At 43.0% G+C, this 21,983-nt stretch overlaps 1 protein-coding gene across 2 annotated transcripts; it reads left to right on the top strand.

Annotated features, from left to right (window-relative positions):
* Positions 1-14,666: 14,666 nt before the first annotated feature.
* LOC118362250 (protein delta homolog 1) lies at positions 14,667-20,742 on the top strand. 2 transcript variants are annotated; one of them, XM_035742449.2, is made up of 6 exons: positions 14,667-14,898; positions 15,262-15,341; positions 15,550-15,613; positions 15,948-16,078; positions 17,639-17,780; positions 18,349-20,742. In XM_035742449.2, the coding sequence occupies exons 2-6, from the start codon at positions 15,272-15,274 to the stop codon at positions 19,139-19,141; spliced, it is 1,200 nt and encodes a 399-aa protein (XP_035598342.1). In that variant the 5' UTR covers positions 14,667-14,898; positions 15,262-15,271; the 3' UTR covers positions 19,142-20,742. The 2 variants fall into 2 exon arrangements, with proteins under 2 accessions (XP_035598342.1, XP_035598343.1); XM_035742450.2 differs by lacking the exon at positions 14,667-14,898 and having other exon boundaries at positions 15,010-15,341.
* Positions 20,743-21,983: the final 1,241 nt, after the last annotated feature.

Below are 21,983 nucleotides of genomic sequence, written 5' to 3'. Positions count from 1 at the left end.
ATGAGACTAGTGATCTCAGCTGTCATCATAAATCTATGTTACAGAATGAGACTAGTGATCTCAGCTGTCATCATAAATCTATGTTACAGAATGAGACTAGTGATCTCAGCTGTCATCATAAATCTATGTTACAGAATGAGACTAGTGATCTCAGCTGTCATCATAAATCTATGTTACAGAATGAGACTAGTGATCTCAGCTGTCATCATAAATCTATGTTACAGAATGAGACTAGTGATCTCAGCTGTCATCATAAATCTATGTTACAGAACGAGACTAGTGATCTCAGCTGTCATCATAAATCTATGTTACAGAATGAGACTAGTGATCTCAGCTGTCATCATAAATCTATGTTACAGAATGAGACTAGTGATCTCAGCTGTCATCATAAATCTATGTTACAGAATGAGACTAGTGATCTCAGCTGTCATCATAAATCTATGTTACAGAATGAGACTAGTGATCTCAGCTGTCATCATAAATCTATGTTACAGAATGAGACTAGTGATCTCAGCTGTCATCATAAATCTATGTTACAGAATGAGACTAGTGATCTCAGCTGTCATCATAAATCTATGTTACAGAATGAGACTAGTGATCTCAGCTGTCATCATAAATCTATGTTACAGAATGAGACTAGTGATCTCAGCTGTCATCATATTTCGCCAGGCAATCGGGAAGAGTCATGTTCTAGACATATCCAAAGACCTTGTCTGAAACAGGTACATATTATAGTTATTTTATATCAGTAAACAGCCCATGTAGGTCATCACGTTGCCTTGAAATGTCCCAAGGTAGCAGTAATAGGTTGTTTTCCCATCTCCCCCAAAATCTGTTCTATTTTCAAAGTGATTGTTAAATAAATGTAAACTATTTGGTTGTAATATCATCACCACTTGAAGAGTCAAACCTACAAAATGTACGATTATTCCACCCAAAACAATTGCGCACATTTAGCTCTATCATCAGAGGTTATACAGGAAGTAACTGCATACTTTTCAGTAAACATCAACTGATCGTGTCATTTCAGATTCGTAGGGTAGCCTCACGATATCTCTCAATATTGACCGCCATTAATTGGATATTTGAGTGATATAAAATAAACGTGAACAATGTAGGCCTACAGTACCTAGCGAAGTTAGCTAACAAGAGTGTTTAATTAGGATTGCTGCTGACAGACATGATAAAGGCAACATTGATTGAAGGACTGTTTCAAATTGGCAAGCAGGGACATTCCTAAAGTCAGTTGTCCTTTACCATGAAAACACAAAGATATGAATCTCAAATGTTGTTTTTTGCATTTTGACCATTTTTTGGTTTGTGGATGTAGGTGTTTTTGTCATGTCCCAGGGTGGTATTCATCAACATCTATGAGAAATATTGAGTTATAAAATATTCAACATATTTACTAATTATTTTACTTATCCTACTTAAAATCTCTGTAAAAAAATGTCATGTTTATTGATTTTAAGAATTTCTGTGTTTCCCTGATTTCACTTTCCACCCTGTTAGTTTGTAGTAATACACCTTTAAAGAGCAGCCCCTTCCCACAATGACATCACATTCAGGAAGTGTCATTCATTTTTGGGATGGGAAAATAACAGTGCTAAGTATCAACAGCCTGTTTTATCTATATTTTAATGTTTCATGATGTTAGTCAATTAGGCTCACCTTCCAACAGGACAATGAACCCAAGCTCACAGCCAAGAGAACGCGGGAGTAGCTTTGGGACAAGTCTCTGAATGTCCTTGAGTGTCCCAGCCAGAGCCCGGACTTGAACCCGATCAAACATCTCTGGAGAGACATGAAAATAGCTGTGCAGCAACGCTCCCCATCCAACCTGACAGAGCTTGAGAGGATCTGCAGAGAAAAATGGGAGAAACTCCCCAAATACAGGTGTGCCAAGCTTGTAGCGTCATACCCAAGAAGACTCCATGCTATAATCGCTGCCAAAGGTATTTCAACAAAGTACTGAATAAAGGGTCTGAATACTTACGTAAATGTAATATTTCTGTTTTTGATATGTCATTATGGGGTATTGTGTGTAGATTGATGAGGGAGGGGGGGACGTTGTAATCAACTTTAGAATAAGGCTGTAACGTAACAAAATGTGGAAAAAGTAAAGCTGTCTGAATACTTTCTGAAGGCACTATGTGTGTGTCTGTATCACAGGCACCTAGTAACATTGGGTGAAAAGGGTCAATATTAGGGGATATCTGACATTTAATTAGATATAACGAGTAGACATGCTCCAGATACAGTTGTCCTTCATTTTGTAGGGAGATAAGATATTCTCAGTAATGGGACAGTTTTCTACATGCATCCAATCAGGACCTCAGAAATCTCTCTACTACCGTATGAGTCCAGAGAGATATCTAGGGCTAACATATTTATAGAATATTTTAACTCTGGAAAGGGCATGTGTCAACATGCTGACATATCTAAGGCTTTATACTAAGGCTTTATACTAAGGCTTTATATCTAAGGCTTTATACATACTTTCAGAAATGTATCATTTCCTGATCATTTATGGATCTGTATTTTTCCCAAAATACATCATTTCAATAGATATCCTTACACGATATGAAATATTCATCCTCATACACGACATGACCAAAAGTATGTGGACACCTGCTTGTCTCATTCCAAATTTGACCTGTTTAAAGGTCTTACATCGGCTGCGGAGAGCCTGATCACACAGTCATCCGGAATAGCTGATGATCTCATTCATGTTTCAGTTTTACTTGCCTCAAAGCGAGCATAGAAGTTATTTAGCTCGTCTGGTAGGCTCGTGTCACTGGGAAGCTCTCAGCTGTGCTTTCCTTTGTAGTCTGTAATAGTTTGCAAGCTCTGCCACATCCAACGAGCGTGGGAGCCGGTGTAGTGCGATTCGATCTTAGTCCTGTATTGACGCTTTGCCTGTTTGATGGTTCGCCGGAGGGCAGGATTTCTTATAACCTTCCAGGTTATAGTCCCGTTCCTTGAAAGCGGAAGCTCTACCCTTTTGCTCAGTGCGGATGTTGCCTGTAATCCATGGCTTCTGGTTGAGGTATAAACGTACAGTCACTGTGGGGACGATGTTCTCGATCCACTTATTGATAAAGCCACTTTTTATAGACTGAGTCACTAGTGCTTCCTGCTTTAATTTTTGCTTGTAAGCAGGAATCAGGAGGATAGAGTTATGGTCGGATTTGCCAAATGGAGGGTGAGGGAGAGCTTTCTACTCATCTCTGTATGTGGAGTAAAGGTGGTCTAGATTTCTTCTCCATCTGTTTGCACATTTAACATGCTGATAGAAATTAGTTCAAACTGATTTAAGTTTCCCTGCATTTAAGTCACCAGACACTAGGAGCACTGGATGCGTGTTTTCCTGTTTGCATATGGTGGAATACAGCTCATTGAGTGCAGTTTTAGTGCCAGTCTTGGTCTGTGGTGGTATCTTGAGTTACGAAAAATACAGATAAAAACTCTCTAGGTAGATACTGTGGTCTACAGATTATCATGAGATACTTTACCTCAGGCGAGCAATACCTTGATACTTCCTTAGATATCGTGCACCAGCTATTGCATACAAATATGCATAGGCCCCCGCCCCATGTCTTACCAGAGGATGCTATCCTGCCGATAGAGTGTATAACCCGCCAGCTGTATGTTCTTAATGTCGTCGTTCAGCCACGACTCAGTGAAACATAAGATATTACAGTTTTCAATGTCCTGTTGGTAGGATATACGTGCTTTTAGTTCGTCTCATTTATTTTCCAGCGATTGAATGATAGCTAGTCGAATGGAAGGCAAGGGCATATTAGCCACTCGTCTCCTGATCCTCACAAGGCATCCTGATCTCTTTCCGCGAAACCTACGTTTCCTTTTCCAATGAGTCACGGGGATCTGGGCCTGGTCGGATGTCTGTAGTACATCCCTTGTGTCCGACTCATTGAAGTAGAACTCCTCGTCCAGGTTGAGGTGGGTAACCAAGTTACAAACAAGCGAAAAAACTAACAAAATAGCATGCTTGGTTAAGAGCCGATAAGACGGCAGCCTCCCCTCCGGCGCCATCTTGTTAATATCATTCCAGAGAACGTGTTTCCACTGCTCCAGAGTCCAATGGCCGACGAGCTTTACACCACACCAGCTGACACTTGGCATTGCGCATGGTGATCTCAGGCTTGTGTGCTCAGCCATGGAAACGCATTTCATGATGTTCCCGACAAACAGCTTTTGTGCATTCGTTGCTTCCAGAGGCAGTTTGGAACTCGGTAGTGAGTGTTGTAACCAAGGACACACGATTTTTACACGCTATGCATTTCAGCACTCTGTAGTCCCGTTCTGTGAGCTCCACTTATTTGAAGGGGTGTCCACATATATGTGTATATACAGTATATGTCTAACTGAAAATGGACTAAATCTGGCTCATGACCAGAACCCAAATTATTTTATCTGTTCAGGCGGCGAATATCATCGTTATTCGTCACGTGAAGGTGACATATCTGAGCATACAGCAGCATATTCAGGCAACAAGGCAAACATTGTCATATTTAATCCAAAGCACATCTCTACTATATCTGTTTTAAAAATGCAGCATAGTAAATCCAGGGCTCTATTCACAATACCCGTTTTCTGTAAAGATGCAAATGTAGGCAAATCTTTGCTCAAAATGTATTTGATTTATTTAACAGAAAATTAAAGTGTTTGTTGTGGACGATGGATGTGATGCGTACAGATTGGGTTGTCAGCAGAGGCGGTTCCTGAAGTCCAGACCCAACATGGTGGTAGTGTTGGTCTGTGATCCACTTCAAACTGTCAATGCAGAAATCATAAAAACATTTTTTTTTCAATATTGCAAGAAGATTGTCATTTTACATACCAATAGTCTTGGCCAATCACCAGTCAGCACCACATTCATGGTTTGTGTAATTGTCATTTTAGGGGAGTTGACTTTACGTATGAACCCGACATAGATCCCAGATTTTTCTGTGCTGGAGCTAGTCAGTCCTTAAGTGTTTGTTGCTTGTGTAAAATAAACATCACGGAAAGAAGGTTTGTTGTGGTCTTTCCACCCACGTCCTCCGTATCTGCTGTAGTGATTTATTAGTTAGCTAGATTCACAGTGCTAGCCAGGTTAAGGTTAGCTGCTGAGGTGATTGAGCATTAGCTAATGATAGCTCACACTTAATGAAGATCTCGAACCACAACACCAGTGAAAAAAAATGTGAGCCATCCAATCTTTTCTGTGGACTTTCAGACGTTTGTGTGTGTTTTGGGGCATTCTCACTGGTTGTGACATTGCCAGCTAGCTTGTTAGCTAGATTCAGTTGCCACAGTAGATAGCTATTTACAGGGTCTCCCCCCTCCCCTTGCACTACACAATTCCTGAACTTGTTGCTATGGCAACCCAATGGCAGCTAGCACGGTGAGAACAAGACTGGCCTATTTTGCCTTTTTGTGAAGATTATTATAATTTTGTAATATTCTGGATTTTTAGTTCAAATTTTTTTCCCAATGAAATGGTATCTGAAGTTGAGCATGTCCCTGCTTGCCTTCCAGCATACCTGGAAGAGAAGATTGAGAGGATATGGGACCTAGTTGAGAGGAGTTTGGACCAGTTGGAGAGAACGGAGGTGCAGGACTGCTCTTCTAGCAGCTACCCAGTCCCAGCAGCAAAACCGGAGGAGAGGGGGAGAATTGTTGCCCCCGGCAACGGTGTCCCCAGCAACAGTGAGCCCTCAAGCGAAGGTGACCAGGCTATCGGCCGTGACCCCAGCGACGGTGACCTCAGCGGCGGTGACCCTCGGCGGCGACACCCGGCGGTGGTGACCCCAGCGATGGTGTCCCCGGTGACGGTGCCCCTGGCGACTGTGAACCCCCCAGCAAAGGTGACCGCAGCAACGGTGAGATCTCCTATGATAATAATAATATGATGCACCCTGCTGCTCACACAGAGGTCACTGCCCTTGACACCGACAAGGTCCCCACCCTGTGGCCCGCCCTGAGGTCACTGCCCTCAACATCGGGCAAGGTCCACATCCTGCGGCCTGCTCCAAAGTCACTGCCCTCGACACTGGGCAAGACCCCTACCCCGCCGCGATGCCGGGCAGAGCCACCCCTCTGCATCTACCGATGTTGTTGATACAGGCCATGGAGTGACCCTGGGACCGCAGAGTGAATATCGCTGAGCCAACACTGAACATTCTTTGAGTCTAGATATTCCTCTCTGAACATCTCGGGCACTACAGTGGGTCTGCCCCAGTCCATTGTGGAAGAAAAACGCAGACCAACAGCTGCTACACGCCACCTTCTAACAAAGACTTCAATTACACACCCCACCCACCAAGTTCATGTCAGAGTTCAAGTAACAGACACACCTCAACATCAACTATTCAGAGGAGAACGCGTGAATCAGGCCTTCGTGGTCGAATTGCTGCAAAGAAACCACTACTTAAGGACACCAATAAGAAGAGACTTGCTTGGACCAAGAAACACGAGCAATGGACATTAGACCGGTGGAAATCTGTCCTTTGGTCTGGTGGGTCCAAATTTTGGGATTTTTGGTTCTAACCGTCGTGTCTTTGTGAGACACAGAGTGGATGAACGGATGATCTACGCATGTGTGGTTCCCCCGTGAAGCATGGAGGGGAGGTGTGATGGTGTGGGGGTGTTTTGCTGGTGACACTGTCAGTGATTTATTTAGAATTCAAGGCACACTTAACCAGCATGGCTACCAAAGCATTCTGCAGCGATACGCCATCCCATCTGGTTTGTGCTTAGTGGGACTATGAAGGAGAGTGATGAGTGCGGCATCAAATGACCTCGCCTCCACAATCACACAACCTCAAACTAATTGAGATGGTTTGGGATGAGTTGGAAGCTGGTTGAAAGAATGAAGAGTGTGCAAAGCTGTCAAGGCAAAGAGTGGCTACTTTGATATGTTGAAATGTTTAACACTTTTTTGGTGACTGCAAAATTCCATATGTGTTGTTTTGTATTTTTTATGTCTTCTATTATGATGGTGGAAAATAGAAAAATCTAAATATATATATTTTTTATGTAGCTGTGTCCAAACTTTTGACTGGTACTGTGTGTGTATGTGTGTGTGTGTACATACATACATACATACATACATACATACATACATACATACATACATACATACATACATACATACACACACACACACACACACACACACACACACACACACACACACACACACACACACACACACACACACACACACACACACACACACACACACACACACACACACACACACACACACACACAGTTGAAGTTGGAAGTTTCTTCACTTAGGTTAGAGTCATTAACTCATATTTCAACCACTCCACAAATGTCTTGTTAACAAACTGTAGTTTTGGAAAGTCGGGTTAGGACATCTAATTTGTGCATGACACAAGTAATTTTACCAACAATTGTTTACAGACAAATTATTTCACTTCTAATTCACTGTATCACAATTCCATTGGGTCAGAGGTTTCATGCACTAAGTTGACTGTACCATTAAAACAGCTTGGAAAACTCCAGAAAATGGTGTTATGGCTTTAGAAGCGTCTGATAGGCTAATTTACATCATTTGAGTCAATTGTAGGTGTACCTGTGGATATATTTCAAGGCCTACCTTCAAACTCAGTGCCTCAGTGCCTCTTTTGACATCATGGGAAAATCACAAGAAATCAGCCAAGACTTCAAAAAATAATTGTAGACCTCCGCAAGTATGGTTCATCCTTGGGAGCAATTTCCGAACACCTGAAGGTACCACGTTCATCTGTACAAACGATAGTATGCAAGTATAAACACCATGGGACCATGCAGCCGTCATACCACTCAGGAAGGAGACAAGTTCTGTCTCCTAGAGATGAACCTACTTTGGTGCGAAAAGTGCAAATCAATCCAGAACAACAGCAAAGGACCTTGTGAAGATGCTGGCGGAAACAGGTACAAAAGTATTTACATCCACAGTAAAACGAGTCCCATATCAACATAACCAGATAGGCCGCTCAGCAAGGAAGAAGCCACTGCTCCAAAAGAGCCATAAAAATCCCGACTACGGTCTGCAACTGCACATGGGGACAAAGATTTGACTTTTTGGAGAAATGTCCTCTGGTCTGATGAAACAAAAATAGAACTGTTTAGCCATAATGACAATTGTTATGTTTGGAGGAAAAAGGGGAAGCTTGCAAGCCGAAGAACACCATCCCAACCGTGAAGCATGGGGGTGGCAGCTCCATGATGTGGGGGTGCTTTGCTGCAGGAGGGACTGGTGCACTTCACAAAATCGACGACATCATGAGGCAGGAAAATTATGTGGATATATTGAAGCAACATCAAGACATCAGTCAGGAAGTTAAAGTTTGGTCACAAATGGGTCTTCGAAATGAACAATGACCCCAAGCATACTTCCAAAGTTGTGGCAAAATGGCTTAAGGACAACAAATTCAAGGTATTGGAGTGGCCTTCACAAAGCCCTGACCTCAATTTTCAATAGAAAATGTGGGGGCAGAACTGAAAAAGCGTGTGCGAGCAAGGATCCCTACGATCCCAATTTATTGTGGGAAGCTTGTGGAAGCCTACCCAAAATGTTTGACCCAAATTAAGCCATTTAAAGGCAATGCTACCAAATAATAATTGGGTTTATGTAAACCTCTGATCCACTGGGAATGTGATGAAAGAAATAAAGTCTGAAATAAATCATTCTCTCTACTATTATTCTGACATTTCACATTCTTAAAATAAAGTGGTGATCCTAACTGACCTAAGACAGATAATTTTTTACTAGGATTACATGTCAGGAATTGTGAAAAACTGAGATTAAAAGTATTTGGCTAAGGTGTATGTTAACTTCCGACTTCAACTGTATATATATATATATATATATCAAATCTATTATAATGGTTACATGCATTTGTTAGGAAATGGCACCATCACTCAGAGCTTCCTTCAATGCAGCAGCTTTTCAGAGAGAAGACAAAATGACCTTGAGAAAGAGAATGTCAGAGAGACATGGAAAAAGAAGATAATTGCGGATGTCAGTGAGAGAGAGAAGCGTGTTCTAAGGGAAAAATTGAGAAAGAGAGAAGAAAAAGCCAGAGCAACAACCGGGGAATATTTTACCCCAACCCCCACTTCCTGAACATGACCCAATACCAGGGCCCTCAAGGTTAGAGCAAGCTTGAAGCTGGGTACTTTGATGCTTTATTAGTCAGGATCTATTTGAGTTGTGTTCCCAACAGTTCACAATATGTGTGCATTATTCTATATTACTAAACATATCCATGTTATTACTATGTTTGTTTGTTGATTCATTCATTCATTGATTAACTGATTTGTTGATTGATTCATTGATTAGTTTACTGATTGCAATATTAATAGTGCTGATTGTGTTTGCGACAAAGACGTCACGGTCAAATAAAGACCAATGATGAAAAGAAAAGGATCACGAAAGAGACCAAGAGACTTCAAGCCACCTTGGAAAATGAGAAAAATACAAGACATTTCAAACGCACTAAGGGGAACTCCAAATCTCCTCTGATTGCTGTGCTGAGGCATCATCCTGTCCATCCAACCATTAGAAAAACCCTTCTGTTGCACTCCTCATTGGTCGAAGGCATTAGAACTAAATATCACAACACCAGAAAAGTGAAGGAGAGGCAGATGATTGCAAGAGTAAGTGCAGAGAAAATAGTGAAGAAGTGCTGACTGCAAAGGCTCGCCCAGAATATTTTAGTTTTTTCAAAGAAGAGGGCTGGATCAGATGGAGATCTTTGTACCTTTTGTGTGGACGAAGAGAAACCGGGCAACTGCTGAATCCAAGAAAAAAGTGAAATCCTTTTTGGTGTGAGTCGCATGACTGTAGGATGAAACAAACTGTCACACGAAACAATAAGAAGATGCAAAGGTTGCTGACTGACACAATGAAGAATCTACACAGGAAGTTCCTGTCAGAAAGTCAAGACTCGATCTCGTACTCTTTCTTCTGCACCTTTAGGCCATTTTGGGTTGTGGAATCTGACCGTGAGATGTGCCAGTATAAAACCCATGAGACTCTCCAATTCATGGCTAACAGCCTGTACAGCTGTGGGCTTATCGCCCAAAAAAATCTTAGCAGATGCCACTGTGTGCAACACCAAGTCTAAAACCCCTGCATATGATGAGTATGATGAGTGTAAGGAATTCCACATTAACGCTCACATCTAAAACCCAATCAAACAAAGAAATTACTCTGACGCAATCTTCAGTTGAGAACTCCAAAGATGAAGAACAGAGGGCCAACATTATAGTGAAGAAGGAGGTGACGACAACTAAGGACACACTTTTCAGTCAGTTCCAGGACCTTCGGGTTCAGGTACCACCTTTTCAACATCAGATGGAAATATGCAGCATACAGAGAGCTGAGGGAGAATCTCAAGCACAACCCGTATTTGATTCATGTGGACTTCAGTGAGAATTACTTCTGCAAACACTCCATAGAAGTCCAGTCGGTTCATTTCAGCAGGTCCACACTGGAGTATTATATGCAGGAGCACAGCCTTCAGCCGTTGTCTTCTACGCCATCTCCCCAAAAAGAAGGCAAGACCCGCCAGCAAGCTGGGCACACCTTGAACAAGTTCGGGAGATGGTGAAGGAAAGGTACCCATAAGTTAACCGGATGCACATCCTCAGCGACGGGCCAGCAAATCAGTGAAAACAGAAGAAGAAATTCCTTGTTTCAACTGAACCATTCAACAAAGGCTTACACGACTGAGGCTCCAATATCAACTCTAGAAGTTGCTGAGGCTCCAAGACCAACTCTAGAAGCTGTAGAGGCTACAACACCCGATTATTGAAGCTACAGAGAATCCAATATCATCTATAGAAGATTCTGAGGCTCCAAAATCAACACTAGATGCAGCCGAGGCTCCAATATCAAGACTAAATGCCGCCGACGCTCTGAGATCAACTCTTGAAGCCGCTGCTGATCCGAAATCAACTCTTGAATCCCCCGACACTCTGAGGTCATCTATAAAAGCCTCCGAGGCAACAAGGTCATCTATAGAAGCCTCCAAGGCTCTGAGGTCATCTTTAGGGGTCATCCGAGGTCATCCCAACCCCGGACGACGCCTAGGTGCAGAGCTCAACCCCGGAATGTGCCGAGGCGCTGAGCTCAACCCCGGAAGGCGCCGAGGTGCCGAGCTCAACCCCGGAAGGCGCCGAGCTCAACCTCGGAAGGCGCCGAGCTCAACCCCGAAAGGCACCGAGGCGCCGAGCTCAACCCAGGAAAGGCGATGAGGCGCCAAGCTCAACTCCGGAAGGCGCCGAGGCGCCGAGCTCAACCACGGAAGGCGTCGAGGTGCCGAGCTCAACTCCGGAAGTCGCCGAGCTCAACCCCGGAAGGCGCCGAGCTCAACCCCGGAAGGCGCCGAGCTCAACCCCGGAAGGCGCCGAAGCGCCGAGCTCCACCCCGGAAAGTGCCGAGCTGAATCGCCAATATCAACTCTAAAAGCTGCTACAATATCAACTATAGAAGCAGCAGAGGCTCCAAATTAAACTCAAGATGCTGCAGAGGCTACAATATTAACTGTCTGGAAGCTGCCGAGAATCAAACATCAACTCTAGAAGCTGCTGAAGCTCCAAGATCAACTGAAGCAGCTTTTGAAGCTCCAAGATCAACTCTGGATGCAGCTGAGGCTCCAACATCAACTCTAGAGTCTGCTGAGGCTCCAAAATTATCTCTATACGCTTTTTAGGTTCCAACATCAACTCTAGAAGCTGCAGAGGCTCCAATGTCAACTCTGAAAGCAGCTGTGGCTCCAAGATCAACTCTAGAGGCTGCTGAGGCTCCAAGATCCTCAAGAGCTTATCATTCTCCAAGATCAAATCTTGAAGCTGTTGAGGCTCCAAGATTATCTCTAGAAGCTTTTTAGGCTCCAAGATCAGCTCGAGAAGCTTTTGAGGTTCCATAAACAACTCTAGAAGCTGCTGAGGCTCCAAAATCCTAAAGAGCTGATCATTCTCCAAGATCAACTCTTGATGCTGCTTAGGCTCCAATATCAACTCTAGATGCTTGAGGCTACAAGATCAACTATATAAGTTGCTGAGTGTCCAATATCAACTCTAGATGCTGCTGTGGCTCCAAGGTCAACTCTAGAAGCTGCTGACATGCCAATATCATCTCTAGGAGCTGCTGATGCTACAATATCGACACCAGAAGCTGCAGAGGCTCCAACATCAACTCTGTAAGCTAGTAACACTCGTCTTAAGAAGAGGACCAAAGCGCAGCGTGGTATGTGTTCATGATTATTTATTCAAACTGAACACTGAAACAAAATAACAAACTTGAACAAAACGAAACAGTTCTGTCTGGTGCAGACACAAAACAGAAAACAACTACCCACAAACCCAGGTGGGTTTCTAGATGCTGCTGTGGCACCAACATCAACTCTAGAAACTGTTGAGATTCCAAAATCAACTCTGGAAGCTCTGGTGCACCAAGATCAACTCTAGAAGCTGCTTAGGCTTTAATATCAACTCTAGATGCTGCAGAGGTTCCAAAATATACACCAGAAGCTACTGAGGCTCCAAGATCAAGTCTAGAAGCTGCTGAGGCTCCAAGATCAACTGAAGAAGCATTTGAGGTTCCAAGATCAACTCTGGAAGTTGCTGATGTTCCAATATCAACTCTAGAAGCTGCTGATGCTCCAAGATCAACTCTATAAGCTGGTGATATTCCAATATCATCTACAGAATCTACTGATGCTCCAAGATACACTCTAGAAGTTGCTGAGGCTCCAAAATCAACTCAAGAAGCTGCAGAGGCTACAGGGAGACAGGACGGCAGCGGAGTGTCCTCGCAGTGGCAGACAACACCTGCACAGGATCGGTACATCCGAACATCACACCTGCGGGACAGGTACAGGATGGCAACAACAACTGCCCGAGTTACACCAGGAATGCACAATCCCTCCATCAGTGCTCAGACTGTCCGCAATAGGCTAAGAGAGGCTAGACTGCATGCTTGTAGGCCTGTTGTAAGGCAGGCCATCACCAGACATCCCCGGCAAAAACGTCTTCACTGACGAGTCACAGTTTTGTCTTACCAGGGGTGATGGTCGGATTTGCTTTGTCGTCAAAGGAATGAGCATTACACCGAGGTCTGTACTCTGGAGCGGGATTGATTTGGAGGTGGAGGGTACTTCATGGTCTGGGGCGGCATCATCGGACTGAGCTTGTTGTCATTGCAGGCAATCTCAATACTGTGTGTTACAGGGAAGACATCCTCCTTCCTCATGTGGTACCCTCCCTGCAGGCTCATCCTGACATGACCCTCCAGCATGACAATGCCACCAGCCACACTGCTCGTTCTGTGCGTGATTTACTGCAAGACAGGAATGTCTTGTGTTCTGCCATGGCCAGCGAAGAGCCTTGATCTCAATCTCATTGAGCACGTCTGGGACCTGTTGTTTGTGAGGGTGGCCACACCAGATACTGACTGTTACTTTTGATTTTGAACCCCTCTATATTCAGGCACACATTATTCCCCCCAGAAATGTCCAGGATCTTGCAGGTGTCTTGGTGGAAGAGTGGGGTAACATCTCACAGCAAGAACTGGAAAATCTGGTTCAGTCCATGAGGAGGAGATGCACTGCAGTACTTAATTCAGCTGGTGGCCACACCAGATACTGACTGTTACTTTTGATTTTGACCCCCCCATTTGTTCAGGCATACATTATTCAATTTCCGTTCATCACATGTCTGTGGAACTTGTTCAGTTTATGTCTCAGTTGTTGAATCTTGTTATGTTCATAAAAATATTTACACGTTAAGTTTGCTGTAAATAAATTCAGTTGACAGTGAGATGACGTTTCTTTTTTTGCTGAGTTTAGTTGTCAATGGTTTTATCGGTACTGGTGCTCGGTCTCCTTGCCCCTTCCATCAGCCAAATTGAAGGTATTGTGACGTTTTAATGAAAACGACCTATAGCCATATACATATAATGAATGGAACGGGCTTGGAAGCTCTAAACCTGGCAATTTGACTGGTAAACACATTATACAATCGCGATTTGGCTGCCTGGTATTGTGATGCAATCATCTCCATGTTATTTTGGAATGTTCTATCAACTGATGCTGGATTGCCATGGTAATGTTGAATGTGGGTCATGATAACTGATGTGGGTCATGCAATGGAATGCATTGTTTTGTAATTAACTCAACAAATCATAGCACAGATTTAAGGGTACACTTCCTGCTTTTTCTTCCTGACTTACTTCTCATTATACCATCATTGACTTAAATGGAGACGCGAGATTTATAAATTATATTTATATTGTAATAGATCCTCTCCCCTAGTCTACTGCAGCTCCAATAAAGTCTGGGAACACGAAGAACCCGTAAATTAGAGCTTTGAGTTTAAGCCCTTCTATTTGTGGCACAAGAAAATGACATCTTTTGCCTGAGGAAAGAATTGGAAATAGTGCGGGTAGAATATAATTAAGTTGGCATTTTTGTAGAATTGACCAGACAATTGTTATTGACAATAAGTGTTTAAATGGTTACTGTATCATAAACAATGACGTCTTACAAAACAAATGAGAATTGATGAGTATGGCAACGAACCCTACCGATACTTTTGAGAAGTTTGTATAGATTGCGCTGCAAGTTATTGAACAGATAACGTTAGGCTACGTGTGCCTTTCCCCTCATGTGTTCAGTAGGTCAGAGGACTGGACAGCTCCTTTCCTAAATCAGACAGGAGAAGCCAAGCGTGGACCACAATGCTGTCTACTCTATCACACAAAAACCTCACGTCTGAATAGCTACACCGCCGTCTTTATTCCAGTAAATATAGTGCCATGCTTGGACGCATCCAATATGACTGACTAGCTGGATGAACAACTAAGCGATATAGGTAAAATGTATAATTCTATGCAAAGTTATTGATTTATCAGTGAATATTTAGGTTAATATCGTAACGTTTTATGGTATAGTTCTTCTTGTCGCATTTTCGTTTGTGCTCGTGCGTAATTGGGTATCCTATGCTATTTAGTGCGTGGTGTGTAGGCTATTCTTTCAGAACAAGGGCATGAAGAATTTTAATTCATGTCCGATGCTGCATGCACGTATAATCAACTTTTCAACAATGTCAACCTGTTCTTTGGAGGCGAGGGACTGGTCGTGCTGAGCGCATTGGGTTATCCTACGAAACCCTGTAGTTATTTTTGCCAGAGAAATTAGAAACTGAGCTGCGATTTGACAAATGCTCATTTTACAGGAGAAGAAGCATGCTGAAAATCAGGATGTGCCTGACAACATTTGGGTTATTTCTGATCTTGAGTGTTGCCATCACTAAAGGTAATTTACCACATCATCCATTATAGTTTCCATTATAGCAATAGTACCCTCATTACATAACGGCTGTCATAGAGATGTAATAACTTCATAATAAATCACTTACTTGCTGCGAATATTTTCCTTTTAAATGAATGTTCTGTTTTATCTTAGAGGTGTTTGAAAAGGCATTTCATAGCTAATCTCGTGTTTTCTCTGTCACATATCCAAGCTATTAAATGCAGCGCAGGGTGCAATCCTGAAAACGGCTACTGTGAAAAGCCCGAGGAATGCAGGTAATTAAATTATATAATAGATCATCGGAAGTATGTTAAATATTTGTAGAAACCATGTTTCATCAACATAAGCAGTCCATTTTCATCTTATTTCACCCCATTTCCAAACGGCCAAGTCGTCACAGACTAAACAAAAAATTATGTTTTTCAACCTGCTAATTCCAAGTTTAGATTTATTTTTTTTACAAATATATATATATATATAAATCTACTTTTTCCCAATCAATTATACAATAATACACCCTGTGGAAACATCCAATAATAGTTCATCTGGGTGAGTAAAAACATGTGTGAAGCATAACAATGGTCCCCTTCATCTGAATCATGTTTTCAGATGCAAACCAGGCTGGCAGGGTGTAACATGCAAGCAGTGCATGCCCTTCCCTGGCTGTCTTCATGGCAGCTGTGAGAAAGCATGGCAGTGCATCTGTGAAGAGGGCTGGATGGGGAGCCAGTGTGACCAAGGTGGGTATCTGTGAAGGTGGGTATCATATCTGTGAAGAGGGCTGGATGGGGAGCCAGTGTGACCAAGGTGGGTATCTGTGAAGGTGGGTATCATATCTGTGAAGAGGGCTGGATGGGGAGCCAGTGTGACCAAGGTGGGTATCTGTGAAGGTGGGTATCATATCTGTGAAGAGGGCTGGATGGGGAGCCAGTGTGACCAAGGTGGGTATCTGTGAAGGTGGGTATCATATCTGTGAAGTGGGCTGGATGGGGAGCCAGTGTGACCAAGGTGGGTATCTGTGAAGGTGGGTATCATATCTGTGAAGAGGGCTGGATGGTGAGCCAGTGTGACCAAGGTGGGTATCTGTGAAGGTGGGTATCATATCTGTGAAGAGGGCTGGATGGGGAGCCAGTGTGACCAAGGTGGGTATCTGTGAAGGTGGGTATCATATCTGTGAAGAGGGCTGGATGGGAAGCCAGTGTGACCAAGGTGGGTATCTGTGAAGGTGGGTATCATATCTGTGAAGAGGGCTGGATGGGAAGCCAGTGTGACCAAGGTGGGTATCTGTGAAGGTGGGTATCATATCTGTGAAGAGGGCTGGGTGGGGAGCCAGTGTGACCAAGGTGGGTATCTGTGAAGGTGGGTATCATATCTGTGAAGAGGGCTGGATGGGGAGCCAGTGTGACCAAGGTGGGTATCTGTGAAGGTGGGTATCATATCTGTGAAGAGGGCTGGATGGGGAGCCAGTGTGACCAAGGTGGGTATCTGTGAAGGTGGGTATCATATATGTGAAGAGGGCTGGATGGGGAGCCAGTGTGACCAAGGTGGGTATCTGTGAAGGTGGGTATCATATCTGTGAAGAGGGCTGGATGGGAAGCCAGTGTGACCAAGGTGGGTATCTGTGAAGGTGGGTATCATATCTGTGAAGAGGGCTGGATGGGAAGCCAGTGTGACCAAGGTGGGTATCTGTGAAGGTGGGTATCATATCTGTGAAGAGGGATGGATGGGGAGCCAGTGTGACCAAGGTGAGTCCAATCCACCTTTCTCTCACATGTCAGGCCTGACCATGTGAATAAGGTAGGATCCCGTAAGATACAGCTGAATGATTCACCGATAGCACATACTTCGTTTAATCTTCAATATACTGTATATTTATGTACATTTTTATGACTTTACCTCGAGCTGAAAGAGAAAGCATATATTTGAGGGTTGAAAGAAAATAGTATTTCCTGTCTCTGATGGCTCTATGTGCTCCACTGTCTTAAAGACACCATGGGTGGGGAGGTGTCAAATATAGTCTACTTGTCACTGGTTTGTTTGTTTTCAATTTACATTGTGGCGATAAAAAATCATAACAAACTCTCTGTGTGTGTGTGTGTGTGTGTGTGTGTGTGTGTGTGTGTGTGTGTGTGTGTGTGTGTGTGTGTGTGTGTGTGTGTGTGTGTGTGTGTGTGTGTGTGTGTGTGTGTGTGTGTGTGTGTGTGTGTGTGTGTGTGTGTGTGTGTGTGTGTGTGTGTGTGTGTGTGTGTGTGTGTGTGTGTGATGACCTCTCCCAACAACATTCTATCAACTTTTCCCAGACACCAATCAGTGCTCATCTAAACCATGCACTGATAACTCCACATGCATCCAGACTGGCCAGGGAGGATACCTCTGCATTTGTCTGCCTGGTTACACAGGAGAGAGCTGCCACCTGAAAAGGGGATCATGTCTAACAAACGGGTATGAAATTCTGACATGGTTTGCATTATCTTAATTAAAACCTTAGTCTCTGAAGCTTTTTCAATACCAGATTAGGTGCCATTGAATCCATTGGGGGATCAACCCTTCTGCCTTTCAAATGGACACAGGCTTGTCTCTGGAGACTGATAGGTAATACCTTGACCGCCATAGCCTTCCTTGACCGCCATAGTCTCACTGAATCTCATTATGATTGCTCTTTGTTACACTGGCCTGTTATTGACTGAGAGGACCCCGACACAAAATTCAAGTCTAGAGTGAATGTCTAGAGTGAATGTCTAGAGTGAATGTCTAGAGTGAATGTCTAGTGCAGCATAAGGATTAAAAAGGCATCCTGTTTGAACGGCTGTGAGCATGTGGCTGTGAACACAGTACTGGCTAACAACAAAACATATCATTTGAATGGTCTTACACAACCTCTGAGATGTGACCGATTAAAAAACAACAACATTTAAACCCTCTTGAGCTCTTGTATGTTGCCATAATCCCTGGTACAGTTTTATACTGTGTACTTTGTAGAGAAATCAAAGTGAACTGGTTTGCCCTTCAGCTCTCCCTGCCAAAATGGTGGCACCTGCTCCGATGCCGGTGGCTTGGCAGCCTACCCTTCCTGCGCTTGTCCCCTCGGATTCGCTGGAGACTTCTGTGAGATTGACACGGACAGCTGTGATCCCAACCCCTGCCTCAACGGGGGCAACTGCACCGACTACGGTCCTGCGTTCACCTGCGCCTGCCCCGCGGGCTTCAACGGCCCCACCTGTAACAACACCCATGTTGACCCCCTCTCCCCCTGTGCTAGTTCCCCCTGTGGGAACGGGGGCACCTGCGTGGTGGGGAGCCAAAAGAACAGGGCTGGGATGTACCATTGTCTGTGCCTCCCAGGGTGCACTTTCACTGGACATGAATGTACACCGACCCAGCAGCCACACAGGCCCAGAGCCAAACTCAGGCTGGCCAAACTCTCCCCATCACACTACAGCCTACCTGCCCACGCCTTCCATAAACTACTAAGGCCCCCCGAGAGGGACCTTCTCAAGATCAGCCTGAAGGAGACGGTTCACTCGGCCTCTGCCGCCAGCCTGGTCACCCGCAGTCAGCTCATCTGTTTCGGGATGCTGGGCCTGCTCACCTGCCTGGTGATCCTGGGAACCACAGGTATTATCTTCTTCAACCGCTGCGAGACATGGATGGCCAACGCCAAGTACAGCCATCTGGTGCGCCAGCAGAGAGAGCATCTGTTGAGAGCCAATAACAGCGAGGATGAGGGGGACCGCTCTGTCAACATCATCCTCCCTGAGAAGATCAAGCTCACCAGCTTTGGGAAACATTACACGTCAATCTGACATGTGGGTATTTTGACTGACCGTCTGCATAAGGAGTGTGATTGAGGTTGCAAGGACACCTACAAAACAAATGGAGAAGGTCATGGATTTAAAATAGATTTGAAAGAGAAAACTGAGGCTCCCCTCTCTGAAAAAATACAGTTATTCTGTTCTAATGTGATCCACTGTATGTGGAACTTTCCTCAAGTAAGAGGATTGATGCTAAGATGTACAGGCACTATGCCTGGAGAAGAAGGACAATAATGTATGCCTGCCTCATTTTCAGGACATCCACAAGCTGTCGTTTTATCTCTTTCAGATGTTAACTTATAACATAAAAGTGCTTATAAAGCAAAATAATATTTTTTAAAGCAAAATAACCAAAACAGCTGATTTTGATTCTTCGAAGCTTTTGATCTGAACTAATTCAATGTTTTACTTTCCACTTTTATACTGTAGTTAATTATGCATCAAATCGTGTACAAATGTCAGACTTTAAGTCAATTACAGTGATTATCATAAAGCCCCAAGTTTATAATTTCATTACAAATCCTATTGTAGATATGCTGATATTTTGAACTAGAACCAGTCAGTGCTTTTGATGGTTAGATTCTATTAGTATTCAGATTGCTGTTCGTATTTGTCTTCTACATATTGTTGTTAGTGGATAGGATACATCTGCTTTTACAGTATTCAAGTGAACCACATCTTTCCATTTATACTGCTTTTTAGTTTTTGATTGAATCTATATATTATCAAAAAAATCTGTGTGGAAATATCAGCAAGTATTGTCAATCTGTAATGAGCATAATACAATTGTTACGCACCACCAGTAGTGGATGTTATAGTACTTTAGATACTCATCCCATTTTATGTCTAATTAGTATTATTTTAAAGCACCAATTAATTAAACTCTATAATTCAGCAAGTGTATTTACAAATATTAATGTGACTGCAAACTCCTGCTTTGAACAAAACTCCATCCAATTTCTGGTAAGATTTCATACCACAACACAATCATCGACCCCTGCAGTTTGTTTGAGGGCAAAATAGGATTAAAATGTGGGTGGCTTTAATTTACTTTTCCAGGCCAAGAAAATGTGGGTTGGAGCCATTAATCACCGGATATGTCAACAACAAAAATAGGATGTTGTGTTTGTGTGGTTGGGGCACCGGCAGGAAGTTGGGTACCCAATTTTCACTCAAGAGAGTATTCTGCCACATATAATTTCAAACCATAAACATTGTAGAAAACACTAGCGAGCAGTTTGGATTTCGTACTCTTAATTGGTAACATTCGGTTAGTTTTAACCCACCAGGCAAAGACCTGACTTCAACATTAAATCAACATCCATATTTAGTTTTAACTATGTTTAATTCAACTTGATTTCACCTTGAAATACTGTCATTGATTTGTGTTTGAAAAATAGGTAAAAATGTTGACAAAACATGAATAAAAACATTGATATTCGTTGTCAGGAATGTTAAAAATAGGTATTTCATAGAAGGGCCCCTTATCCATCCTCAGTACATGTTACAGTGCTATGTGCTTTTACTGTGATTTGGTAGAATATTGCTTTTTGTGTTTTTCTTGATCTTTGCTAATAAAAATATAAACCAGTCTTCCTTTTTCAAATAAGATACATTTATCAAAAACTGTATCTACAGCCTGACAGCCATCCCAAATTTATATTTCAACTTACAGGTCTAAATATATGTTTTTTTTCTCAAGAAGACAAACCTGTATTTAAAAAATAAAGTGAAATAAACTTCCTATCCTGGTCAGTCCGTATGTATTCTGGGCCTGTATCCACAAAAGCCTCTCAGAGAAGAAGTGTTGAACTAGGATCTGTCCATATAATATTATTCATTATGATATAAAAGGCTAAACTGATTCTAGATCAACACTCCAACTCTGAGACACTTTGTGAATACAGGGCCAGATCATTGTGTGGGTTCCTAGTATTCGTATCCCGGAATGGTGTTTGCCACCACCTTGTGGAGAATATATCACCCTGTATCACCTTGTATGAAACCAATGAAATAAACACTACTGGACTTTTATAAATTAGTCTACAAAACCTGTAAAGTTATTTACAAACTTAACTATTGACATATTCATGTATACCTTACAAATGAATACCTTACCTTATTATATATTTTTCAGCCACATCTAACATACAGTATTATCTACATAATAGAATATTTTAAAATGCATTTAATAAGCATCTGACTAATCTGTTATTTGGTTATTTGCAGCGGTGTAAAGTACTTAAGTAAAAACACTTTAAAATACTACTTAAGTTATTTTTTTTTGGGGGGGGGGGGGTATCTGTGCTTTACTTTACTATTTATATTTTTGACAACTTTTACTTTTACTTCACTACATTCCTAAAGAAAATAATGTACGTTTTACTCCACACATTTTCCCTGACTCCCAAAAGTACTTGTTACATTTTGAATGCTTAGCAAGACAGGAAAATGGTGCCATTCAGGACCGTACATGCAGCCTCCATTTAAACCAGGGCACTCCAACCCTGTTCCTGGAGAGTGAACACCTACAGGAGGGTCTCTCTCTATTAACAGGGTTGGAGTGAACACCTACAGGAGGGTCTCTCTCTATTAACAGGGTTGGAGTGAACACCTACAGGAGGGTCTCTCTCTAGGAACAGAGTTGGAGTGAACACCTACAGGAGGGTCTCTCTCTATTAACAGGGTTGGAGTGAACACCTACAGGAGGGTCTCTCTCCAGGAACAGGGTTGGAGTGAACACCTACAGGAGGGTCTCTCTCCAGGAACAGGGTTGGAGTGAACACCTACAGGAGGGTCTCTCTCTATTAACAGGGTTGGAGTGAACACCTAC

The sequence above is a fragment of the Oncorhynchus keta genome, chromosome 29 (assembly GCF_023373465.1).
Source record: "Oncorhynchus keta strain PuntledgeMale-10-30-2019 chromosome 29, Oket_V2, whole genome shotgun sequence".
Classification (NCBI taxonomy): Eukaryota; Metazoa; Chordata; class Actinopteri; order Salmoniformes; family Salmonidae; genus Oncorhynchus; species Oncorhynchus keta.
This window is presented reverse-complemented; position numbering and strand designations above follow the sequence as displayed.